Source organism: Ixodes scapularis, unplaced genomic scaffold, assembly GCF_016920785.2.
Source record: "Ixodes scapularis isolate PalLabHiFi unplaced genomic scaffold, ASM1692078v2 PGA_scaffold1__304_contigs__length_218370807, whole genome shotgun sequence".
Taxonomy (NCBI): Eukaryota; Metazoa; Arthropoda; class Arachnida; order Ixodida; family Ixodidae; genus Ixodes; species Ixodes scapularis.
The window spans coordinates 128,437,490-128,450,265 of NW_024609846.1; the positions used below are offsets into that span (position 1 = coordinate 128,437,490).

At 43.4% G+C, this 12,776-nt stretch overlaps 1 protein-coding gene across 1 annotated transcript; it reads right to left on the minus strand.

Annotated features, from left to right (window-relative positions):
• Nucleotides 1-7,629: 7,629 nt before the first annotated feature.
• LOC115317498 (fibroin heavy chain-like) lies at nucleotides 7,630-10,589 on the minus strand. The gene is made up of 3 exons (XM_029977152.4): nucleotides 10,370-10,589; nucleotides 7,853-9,044; nucleotides 7,630-7,725 (listed from the first exon to the last, which is right to left on the minus strand). Coding segments are annotated over exons 1-3 (1,203 nt in total). The 5' UTR covers nucleotides 10,379-10,589; the 3' UTR covers nucleotides 7,630-7,723.
• Between the last annotated feature and the right edge of the window lie 2,187 nt (nucleotides 10,590-12,776).

The window sequence follows — 12,776 nt, forward strand, 5'->3', positions numbered from 1 at the left end:
GAGTTGTTTTGTCACCCCCAGAACTGAAAGAGAGGTTAACATTTCTATTGAGCTTATGATGCCTTTGTAACTTATTTTAAAGGCAGCCATGGGACATACAAGGTTTTAAGATGAGGCATGCTACTCTCGTAATCTGTCGTAAAGACTAAGATGAATTAATTGTTAAGACTGTTGACGATTTGTCCGTCCGATAATGGCAACCGATCAATACTCATTAGTTGTATATGTTCAGAAGTTCCTGGATTAATTACCTCCCAGAACGTTTGAGGAATATTGCTATAGATGTTTACTAAGTCAATGTTAAAAAAATTTTGCCTTCGCATCTTTAATGGGTTACTTATACATATCAGCAATCGAATTGTACGGTTCTCATGCAAGATCGGTGGTCATGTGTTTAGCACAGCTAAATAGTCTTGTATTTTTTACTGTTAAATCGGTGAAGCGCTTTTGTAACCCAGGGATTTATTTGTCACATGTTATTCTTATTGTCGGGATGTAAGGGTCAGCAAGCTGTGTGAGTTTATTAATGAAGAGAATCCAGTTTCATTGACTGTCCTGCTCTCAATATAAAGAACGGACAAGAATACTCGTCCGTAAAAATTAGCATTAAGTAACAAAGATAGATAGCAACAAAGGTTCTTTGCGTTTAACATAAATGGGAAAAATCGATAGATGCACTAATTAGTCGCTTTCCATATACCAGATGTGGGTAAACAGCGCAAAAAAATTATCTTGGTTACAAATAAACTACCATAAGCAACTGTTAGGATTTATGTGCAGTGGCCGAAGTTTTTATTAATATCAAGCCAGCGTCCACCGGCGGGCCGGCCAGCGCCGTGCCGCGGAGGGGTGCTGCGATACGGGACAGATCAGACGTGTGCGCACAAAGTTCTTTCCGGTGCAAACGTCGTCTGCTAGGCTTTTCCGTTGACCGCACAGAACCCCTGCTCCTTATCTGCTAGCAGAGCTAACCGCCTTTAAGCAAAATCTAAACACCGCTTGCTCCCCACTCGCTTTTTTTTTTTTTTTTACAAAGACGAAACAACACAACCAGACCGCAGAATAAAAATATCGTAGGAGCGCCACTGTTTATGCCGCGCAAGGCGGGTATCACATCGATCATTGAGCGTTCTTCCGACATTTACTCTACAAACTGATAAAAGAAGCAGAGAGAGAGAAAGAGAAGTGGGCTGTTGATAAACAATGATGTCAACCAGCGCCCTGCGCTCCTCTGCCACGGAGCAGAGGCTGTGTGCGGTCAACGGTCTTGGCGAGGAGATCGAACTATAGGGGGCGCTGCGTTCACCAAAACAAATACCGCCTGCGTGAAACACAACTCCGGCGTTCCAGTGGGCTGCCGTTGGCTGCCGTGTTGTTTCCGCGTCCCAAACAGGGTTGTTCGAATATGGTACGCTCTTGTTGCGTACCGCAGTGCTCAGCGCATGCTTTAGACCCTGGAATCAGTTTTCATCGCTTTCCTGCCGAAAGAAAAAAATCAAATCGCAGTGGACAAGTAAGAGTAGGGAAGACGTTGTCTGCGCACGACGTGGTGTGTGGTCGCCACTTCTCAAGCGATGCCTTCCATGTAAACTACGCTAATGGACGAGGTATACGTACGCGCGTAAATCACGCTAGCATCGACATCCGTTGAAACCGTACACCGTATTTCATAGGTAGTGGATATTCTGCTGGCAGACAGCACAACAAACCGAGCAAAAAGAAATAAAACAATTGCCGGTAGTTGTTTTCATTGAGTTTCGTGTATAAGGAATAGTCCAAACGGTAATTTCAAGTTGGTGAGTAGCTCAGTGGAAAGGTGTCCGCTTCACGTTCCTTGGGTCGCAGGTACGAACAAGAGTAAACCAACTTTTTTTCTTTCTTTTTTTGTGAAATATTTGGCGATTTTTTTTAATTTCTTTTTTAGAATAATCATTGCCGTCCGAAGCTCCTGGCAATATTTTTTTCCGAGTGGTTGTGCCTACATAAGACGACAATGAAGAACTAATACATATCCTTTTTTGGTACCTAAATTAGACAATATTGAAGAACAATACAGCACAATTATTGTTTGAATAAAAAATGTGGGACTAGTTTGTGAAGTAGAGTATGGCCGATTAATGCTGAGATTAATGCTGATACACACCGCTTGATAGAAAGCGCTGTGTACGATAACACTCTTCAGATGTACACATATAGCGTTTTTTCGTCATTGGATAATGTCCCTTCGTGCACATTAAGCTTCAGAAAGTCTCCTTAAGATGGCATCCGAAATCAGTCCGGTTCGGGTGATATGCTGTACGATATGGAGTTTTGGTATTAGTTGTATTTTCGGTACACTCTGCAGCTTGCCGAAGGATGTCAATATGTGAATGGTTTGGTATCGGGGTATGTTTCCTACATTATTGTTTATTTCTGTGGACTCGTGAGCCGTGGTCTCATTTAAGCAAGAAATGCCTAGAACCAACAAACAAACAACCTCGATGAACAACAAATGTTATTCAGCAGTTGGTGCTCGCCGTGCAGTTTGGTGGACACGACAAAAACACATGCAGACGCAAAAACTGTCTTCATATGGGACTGTCGTAGTTACCAATTGCACAGACAACATAGTGAATGAAACCAAATGAATGCTTTCACGTGTATGTAGAAAGTAAACACTCGCTCATCATTTTCAATTTTAATTTAGTTTTATTTTAAGTCTTCATATTTGAGTATCTGACGATCAAAAAATGTTGATCTGGGATGAGACTGTGTTGCAACACAACATCATCTCATCCCACATTCACTAGAAATTTGCTTTGGTCATAATCATTCTTGCAAGGAGGGTGCGCTCGGGCCGCTACTATCATTGTGCTCGGTAACCCGATCGGGAGTTCGTTTTATTTGAACGTATTTCTGAGCTCTCACAAGAGAAGGCAACCGTATAATGACATCTTTTTTTTTTTTTTCTCCAGAAGAATTGGAGTACGTGCACGCTCGGTCGTGCAAACTGTCGCAGGAAACAGATTAGTTTTAAAGTTTTGACGGATAGCGTTACGTCAGAGTTTAACGTACGATATCGCATCTTAGCGTACAGTTTGCTTAATTAAGTTTGGCACTACTAACGCAAACAACAGCGGTGGGCTTACCTGCACGTTGATGAAAAAGTATCTATTTTTGTTTTGAGAACACTTACACATCGGGACCATTGGGTCCTCTTATCAACGCACGCAGTCGCCCCTGGCAACTTCATTTCGCAGCAGCCCCGCACTAACGCATTAAAGTTCGCAGCGCCGTCCGGGAACTTCAACGAGCGGGTGAAGATGGTCCGTGCGAGGAGCCGCGAATCTCGCTCCGCAACCCGGCACACTGTCGGCTGCGGCATGTTCACATGGTTCCCGTAACAACTAGAAACGTCCTGGCACCATAAAAGCTCAAAGCAACAAGGAGCTAAAGCATCATTGAGGGCGGCAGGCCCTGAGTGCTCGCGCTCCCGGCAGAGAGAGCAGAGTGCTCGCTACGGTCGCCTTCGTGAAGCGGCACCGCACAAGAAATTCGCGGTCACTGAGGTATTTCAGTGGGTTCCGGCGTTCTCTCAAACACCGTCTTCTCACATGTCTCGATTGGCTGTCGCCTGCGTCGTCGTAGAGGATCTATTCTGCACTTAAAACGAAGTGCACGAACTCCGCGAACGACTCGTCGACCGCCATGACACTCCAAACTCGAGTCGAGGAGCGGCTCGAGGAAGCAACAGAGCTACCTTAAGATTCTCGAGGAAAGAGTCGAGTATGTCCTCGAGTCGAGGAGCGTTTGAAATGGAGGTCGGTTTATGAAGCGCAAAACCGGCCTCGAGTGGAGTTGCGAGTCTAGTTTGATTCGAGTTCAGGTAGAGGCCTGTTTATGAATTCGGCTGTCACTTTTACTTTGTATCTTCGTTCCTCTCAAAGGTTTGTCATACTGTTTTTTTCAAGGTAAAGTCAATATTTTTTCTCACCACCGCTCAATAAAAAAATTATGATTCATTTCACGCTAAGCCCGAACGCAGCCAAAGCTATAGACCTTTTCAATAATCGCATTCCGCGCGCTGCCATCTTAGTCTGCTGGGCTGTGGAAGGCCTTCTGAGTATGCGCTGTTACTCTGCTGTGCGGTATATCAGACCCTGCTTATCCGTCCACAGCTCAGTGGTTCAGCATTTTTCGCCGGGATGATAAGCGATGCAAAGGACTATACGACATTCAAGCAAGCAGCGCAAACTTTGCATCGTCATGGTGCTCGTGCTCGTTATCTTTGCGCGTTGGCTGTCACTGAATTGAACCCATCAAGCACAAAAAAAAAACGCAAGATCTCGCCGGATTCACTGTGCGTGATTGCTTTAGTCGCTGGTAGCTTTTAAGCGCAAAGATGAGGGGCGCCGCCATGACTAGGCACTCTTTGGCGCAACTTGAGTCTCCACCGGATAGTGGCGTGGGGCTGACTTAACGCGAAACTGAGTGTAGACCAACTCAAATCTCTGTCGTCACGCTACAGCGGTGTCGCTGCCGTCGGCACTGCGCATGCGCAGAAGCTTCGCCCCACGCGAATCTTTGTTTCTGCGCACGCGCAATGCCCACACCCGGTGTGGGCAAAGGCGGGCTTGTTTGTAAACGCTGTGTTGGTATCTAGACCAGTGTCCGAAATCCTAGCCCCCAGCGATAATAATGGGAAGTCATTCAATTCAAACGCAGGCTCTTGTGAAAAAGCTGCTCATAAATCGATATATATATATATTTTAGGCATTTTCAGCATTGGTATTGCTATTGCGAGCTTCGGGCCTATGCGTACTGACCTTCGTGCACTGTAATGTATTTGCAAACATTTCTAAAAAAAAAACAACTGAGCGTTGTGCAACTGCAAAAACTGCAGCCAGGCTACTGTGTCAAGGAGTCGGCATAAGCAAACTTGGCGGCGCTTTCGGAAAAGAGCAGATACTGGTCTATGGCGTGAACGCCTCGCACGTCAGTTAACCGGGAAACAACATTGAGGCGGACCTATTGCCTGGGTAGCAAAATAGCCCTCCAGGCCAAACTTGTACACGTTACTGAAAAATAGTAAGGAATTACATTTACAACTACTCGAGGCTAAATTGTAATTTTATTACAATTACAATTACCCTCCCATGAAAGTAACTGACCGTTACCCCAAAAAGTAATCCGTTACTTTCGTGGCGTTACTTTTAACATTATTCTCCTCAAGTAAGAAACAAAGGGACGAGGGTTATTCAATTTCTTATTGTTGCACCTGTTCCATTTAATGACCTTGAGTAGTTTGAGCAACAGCTGGCTCTCGAAAGTCTCGTCAGACATTTTGCGTTATTTCTTTTTCAATATGTCGACTGCTACGCTGAACACCATTTGAGCTGAGGCACTGGATGGGAGTGCAATGTTGTTCCTCACGAGTGCTTCCTGCTCTGCATTGAGCTTTTTCAGCGAAGCAAGGGAAGTACTATTTACCTCGAATGTAGAGCAAAGCTTCGTCGTTGCAGCTGTTGCCTGCTATTCGAGAGATTTAGTAGATCCTTCCAATACCTTCGATACCCGCGATAACGGTACCCGATAACGATATGATGCATACGCAAAGACGGCGGCGAAGTATCGGATATCGTTATCGGAGTCATCGGACCGATCTACTAAAATTCTCCATTGTTTAAATCGCGAAGCTGTAGAAGTCATCAATAGCAAAACATACTTTTAACAGTAAGGTGATAATTAAATAATAAATAAGGTTTGGCTCGATATTCTTCTTCCTTTGGTTCTGAACAGTTCGAGCCTCTCTGGAGATGTTGGGGAATATAAAAAAAAATGTTTCCAGTATATAAACATAATTAATAAAAGAAAAAGGACACTCATAACAACAATTAATTAGAACGTCGATTAAAACAAGGAAATGTAAACGCACGTCTGCCGTGTGTACCTTTCTTGATGCCATTCAAAAACGCACGGAGCACGGACCGACTGCAGTTTACTCCGGTGCTCTCCAGATAGACGTCCGCTGATGCCACGGGCAGCAGAGGGTAGACTACTAAGTAAGCCGCGCTATGGCCCCACTCACGAATTTCACTCTCTCTTGAAGCCCAGAATATCAAGTCTACGTCAGCCACCATTGTGTTTTATTTGTAAAAAAATCTGCTTGAGATAAGATGCGTCCTGCTGGGGCAAAACAAGACGAAGAAGAAGAAAGGAAGACCATTGCCATTTTCTAAGTGCTCGCAAAAACCTGACTCACGAAAAGGGTAGGGTAGACGGAGCGTGTTCTTTCCTGTTGTGACATTATGAAAATGGTCGTGGTCACTATAACCGAGAAGGACATTGTTAGTTATTGTCTGTGCACTTACCTCCTCGAGTTTTTTTAGGAGGCGCACAATCACTTAATGTCCTCCTCTCCCCGTCTTCGATCGCAAAGAAAAACAAAGGGACTAGAAAAAAGCGGAAATGACTTGCCCCCCCCCCCTTTTTTTATGTTGTTGTAGAATTGTTTATTTAGATTTTTTGACATTGATGTTAGGGTCTAAAATAAAGATAGATTCAGGGGCTTGGTGTTGCAAAAAAAAAGGCTTTGCGGAACTGAAGAGTGCCAAGCCTCCCTTTGCTCTGGTCGATTCGCGTGACAGTGTCACTGCGCTCGACTTTACAAAAATGAAAAAAAAAAAAAAAAAAAAAAAAACTTCATTTAGAATTTGGGGGGGGGGGGGGGGCTGGTTCTGACAAAAAAAAATTTAACGGATTACAAGGAATCCGTTGCGTGAAAATGTAAGGGAATTACTTTAAAATTACTCTAGAAAATATGTAATTATTTTGTTACTAAATTACTGATAAATGTAAAGGATTACAAGTAATTTCGTTACTTGTAACGGATTACGTACAAGTCTGCTCCAGGCTATTATGCGGGTTTCAGGGAACTCCAGTAAAATGTTTTATGTGAAAACTGTATCCCTCAAAATTGTGTGAAGTACTGTATTGGTCAGTGCCACATGGCCTAGTTAATCAGCTACATAGCATTATGGATAATTATGGAAAATAATTAGAAGAATTATGGAAAATAAAGAGGAAGTTTAATTGGAAACTTGATGGGCATCACAGACCACCAACAAATCAGCCCATTTTAGAGAGACATTGAAAGCTTGCGCTTCGTTTTCTGGGGCCGCGGAAATACCTAGTAAAACTTCGAAGTGCCCGCGCAGTTTTTCAGTTGCTTATCCAGCGCATTTTTGCTCCGCCAGTCAGGCGCCTGTATTATGTGCAGGGTGTAACTTTCGTGTCTAGTACGCTTGTCGCGCTCTGTGTGTTTTGTGTTTCCTCAAATTTACGAATATATGTGTTTTGGATGACGCAAACTAGCTTTATAATTCGATCCCTATCGTTATACTAAATTACCAAATAAGATTTTTTCTCTTTATTTTCAGTGAAACAGCCGGTATAACCGAATATCTTAGTAAGTACCCAATTTTGAATTTGCTTTTATATATTAGAGACATGTATACTACACGAATATTTTCAGAGCGGTAAATCAAACCTGTGTTGGCCGAACTTTTAGCAGTCGCGCGGACAAATTGTTGTTCTAGCCGCATAAGAGCAAGAACCTAATTTTACGTCAAATGGAAAGAACGCTTCGTAGTTTATCACAAAATATTTATTGCACTTGGTGGTTGAGATACAAAGTCAGCACGCCAGTGACTTCGCCTTGTAACATTTCGGTCCGGGAATCCGTTTCTGAAAAAAAAAAAGAAATGATCCATCATTCATCACAAGTTCCCAATGTTCCAGCTAATAATGCTTAGGGTAAAATATAAATAAACCTACTATCTCTTAAATAGGGTTCGAGAAAATAGGTACTTACACTTCTTCTTGCGAAGGAGGGTGGCGTAGTCGCCATAGGTGCCAAGGCCATAGCCGTAGTTCAGACCGTAGCTTCCAAGACCATGTCCGTAGCCGTAGTGGCCAGCACCGTAGCCGAGGGATCCAATGCCGTATCCGTAGACTGGAGCAGCGTGTGCGTAAGTGGCAACGGCTGGGACAGCGTGGACGGTCTGGTAGGTGGCGACAGCTGGGGCATGGGCCACAGTGGCAATAGCGGGAGCATGGTAGGTCTGGTAGCTGGCCACAGCTGGAGCAGCATGGATGGTGTCAACCCTAGTCACGGCTGGAGCGGCGTGGTAGGTGGCGACAGCTGGAGCGGCGTGGTAGGTGGCGACAGCTGGAGCAGCGTGGTAGGTGGCGACAGCTGGAGCGGCGTGGTAGGTGGCGACGGCTGGGGCGGCGTGGTAGGTGGACACGGTACGCCTCACTGCCGGAGCAGCAATAGTGTAACCGGTCAGACCAGAGTAGCCAAAGCCGTTACCAAAGCCGACGGCGTTTCCATAACCGAAGCCGGAACCATAGCCGTAACCGGAACCATAACCGTAGCCACCGTAGCCACCGTAGCCAGAGTAGCCGAGCCCGGAGTGGCCGACTCCGGAGACGCCGAAGCCAGAGGTGACGACTGGAGCAGCCCGGTAGGTAGCGACACGGGTGACTGCTGGAGCAGCATGGTAGGTAGCGACACGGGCGACAGCTGGCTGGTAGCTAGCGACCCTGGTGACAGCTGGGGCAACGGCATAGGTGGCAACAGCTGGAGCAGCGTGGTAGGTGGCGACAGCAGGAGCAGCGTGGTAGGTGGCGACAGCTGGAGCAGCGTGGTAGGTGGCGACGGCTGGAGCGGCGTGATAGGTGGACACGGTACGGCTCACGGCGGGAGCAGCAACAGTGTAGCCGGTGAGACCAGAGTAGCCGAAGCCGTTGCCGAAACCGACGGCGTGACCGTAGCCGAGGCCGGAACCGTAACCAAGGCCGGAACCGTAGCCGTAGCCACCGTAGCCACCGTAGCCACCGTAGCCACCGTAGCCAGCGTAGCCGAGACCGGAGTGGCCAAGGCCGGAGTAGCCGAGACCAGAGCTGACAACGCCAGTGCTGACGATGCCGTGACCAAGGCCACCATGGATTTGACCAGCAAGGGCGCTGCTGGCCAGAGCCAGAAGGAGACAGGCACGAAGCTAAAAAATGTAGGACAAAATTACCTTCTGTTCCACGTTAGTCAAAACTGTAAAGACATCTTAACATATATTTCATTTGTGTTTTAATATTATAAATGTTCAGGCAGAAAATACTTTTATGTGGCTCCCTGTGAGTTCGCAAAATGCGACTAAGTAATGTTATCTCTGACTGCTGAAAATATTTTCGCTTTGCTTGCTGGGCTCGCAACGTATATACAGTTTTAAAGCTTTCCGGATTGTGGCAAACCACAGAGAATATCTAGATTTTCTGATGCAACATATTAATGGCAGTAAACTATTATCTGTAGGCAATCCTCCAAAATAAGCGCACTTCAAAAGTTTATTTTTTCTAATGCATTACGATGATATTATTCTTTATTTTGTAGTTATTTCTATATATAGCACTTCCTCGACACACTTAAAAATGAAGCATTTAGTCTGCCTTGGGAGAAACTTTATATTCCAAATCTAGTTCAAATTTTTTGCCCAGCTCTCAGCGTATTGTTACACACAGTAAAATGCTTTGAACCCTAAACATTGCTCCATCGATTGTATTGCCTAGACATCCTTCTCATGTTAGAGCTAACTCTTGGAAATATGCTTTTTGGTAGTCCAGCTAAATATCCCACCGGTACTAGGTGAAATCCTAGACCTATCACAATGAATACCGATAATAAAATCAGTGGTCAAAAAAACGAGGGCAAGCGAAAGGAGTACGTAAGGGCGGTCGCGAGTGAAAGGGGTACATAGGAAATGCGCCGGGAAAAAATACACAAGACAAGCGCTAATTATTTTTAGTAAGTCCGTTGAATTACGGACGTCTGAAACTACCGAAGTGTCTTCGATGCTTTCTACAAGACAGGGGAAAGTTTGGTATAAAGCTTAATGCGAGCCTTCCAACTGGAAAGCACGTTTGTATAGACTTTAAAAATATATCCTCAGGCCCTAATTTAATTTATCTTGGACTTCATTTTTACCTGCTTCGTGGTTATTCCTGGTACTTTGAAATATTTTATATAAACTCAATGAGTGCAAAAAATTATACCTGACTTTAACTTCAAGAAGCGTTTAGCCACACGTTTCTCGCAAGTGAATAACTCGTTTGTAGTCGCCCTTGATTTTTCCAAGCCATCGTAGCGTAGGGATACATAGCTGTTTCCTACAAGAAACCAGTCATGGTACTAACTGTAAGGTCCTTAGAGTTACAGTTTATAGAAACATTTAAAGATTTAGGAAGTTGGTAGAGCCCTATTTCTTGGAATAATCTTATTGGAAAACATTAAGCTTCAAAATTCACCGCCTTAGCCGAAAAACGGTGCACTTACTCCAGTCATGGTGAAAGATGAGAGTTTGCGAAAGTCCAACTGCTGAATGTTATCGGCCCTGAAGCCCCTTTTTATACTGAAGTTGAGAGAGCTTGCTCCAGTACAAATCTCCGTAAGACTGTAACATTAAATAAAAAACGGAGAACGCATTGTCGCACTGTGATTATTAATGCAGCTAACGCCGCCTCGGACGTCTCTGTACGTGCGGGAGGGATTAACTAATGCGTGCCTGAAACTATAGCAGATCAAGAAGCGTCACGGTCACCGCCATGAACTGGTTTCACAAGACGTTACGGATATCTAGTCTCGCTTTTCAGTTTTAGTGCCGGAAACATCGCGTGATTATTGCGTGTTAGTATTAGCATAAAATCGCCATCGGTCCCATAGAAAATGCATGTCACGGGCTGTGTAGGTTTGTTTCGAGATTTGTATTATCAGATGTCGTTGCGTCAAGTTAGTTTTTTTTTTTTATTTGCAGCCTGAGATTAACATGTCTAGACAGTAATACAAGTTTTTTGTTTAAATTTTTCAGACACTGATTTTGCTTTTTTGCAAATAGAGTTTTTTTTTAAGGATAATACTAGTAGGCGTCAACTTTTTGCACACGTTACGAATTACATTTAATGCGTTACATTACAGGCCTAAAAATTGCACGCTTGCAACGAGATATATCCCCCGAAGGAATTCGTGTTCAAGAGCGCTACAAGAACTCCGCCTAACGCATATGGTGGAGGCGCAAAAGAACGGTATGCGTCTCAAAGCTAGGGCAACTTGATCTAAAATGTTCCAGCCATGTTAAGGCAAAATAACTCAAACCTCGTTCAAGCTGAAACCACACAAGAAAGTTTTTGTTTTTGGCGTACCTGCGAGTAAACCCTCTTAACCTCAAGTGAGAAAAATTAAAATGTTTTTCGGGTTTCTTTTTTGTGTGTGTGTGTGGCGCAAACTAATTTATGCGTTCTAACCATTCTATAAACGCAAAATTCCGATCAATCGTGGCCTTTTTCCCTGTAAAATTTCTACCAAATATCGCAATGGGCCCCTTATATATATATATATATATGTATTGGCGGTTTCATTTGGATTCAGGCAACGAGATGCAGTTGTAGTTTTTTTTTTTATTTGGTTGCGTTTTTAAATCATTCTCAGTCTCCAAGTATTAAAGAGAGAGCTTCTATATGTTTTACTATGATATACATGCAAGTGAGTAAAGCAGCATTTTAAGTACTATTTCTTATTCGTCGCTCCAATCTTTGTAAAAATCCCCAAACACACCTTCGCGAAACTGTGCCTAAACTGCGTTTTTTATTGTTTTCGAGCCAACTATGTTTAGTATAGCTTTTAAAATATTACCACGTGTAGAACCTTTCATTGCCTACCACACTATGCAAAGTTTTTTTCTTGATCATGTACTAGTACTGAGAAACAAATTATAAAACAAACAAGGCTTTCACTTTTTGTTCAATTTTTGCACGCAGTATACATTTTTTTTTACAGCTTTGTGTTTCTTTACATTTCTTACAGCGTCACGTTTTTCACACTTTTTTATATATATATTGTTTTAGCCAGCATAGATCCGTTAGAGGTGCCCTAGTTTTGAGTTTTAAGCCTCTAAACATGTTAATAAAAGAGCAAATGCCTATGGTGGGTTTATCGGTTATGAGGAGGCCTCGAATCTAAACGGTTATAGCTGCATATTTTATACTTGATTATAAGAATCTAAGAGACGTTTAATAAATAATCGTGTAAAAGACATTGATGTCGTTAGGTACATAATAACAAGTTTGCAATTTCAAGCGTCTAAACACTCTATAAAATCTCAACTGCCGAAGCGGGTTTCAGACAATTTTTCCCGGTTCCATGATTGGAGAGGCCTCAAGCCTAAGCGCTATTTGTTACATTATCTATACTATGTTAGAAATGTCAATTAAAATATTGTCAAACATTAGAGTAAAATACACTTCCTATATTGGAAACCTCGATTTATAAATGCAAATATAAATGCGAAAGTCATGTTAATAACACAACAAAATATTTTTTATTTGTTTTTGTCACGTTTTTCTTCGCGTTTTTATTTTCGGTTGTAAACGTTCTAAAATCATTTATCTGGAGTTTCGCGCCTCTACAGATGCTCGAGAACTGTGCCTTCCGACGGCAGGCTCATGACGAGTGCAATGTGTGTGTCATGTTCAATGCAGTCAGTTGTGGCGGGAATAATACTCCAAGGAATAATTTAGGAGAACAACGGGGACACCATTCGCATTGAGCAGCCCTCTACACAGTTTGTAAATATATCAATAGTGATATGTTTCATTTTCTTAATTTTTTTTCTTGAGATTGCCAGTCATTTTACCCGACGCTGAGCAACAAGGTTGAGAGGACAACCCAATTAAGGGATAGATATCGA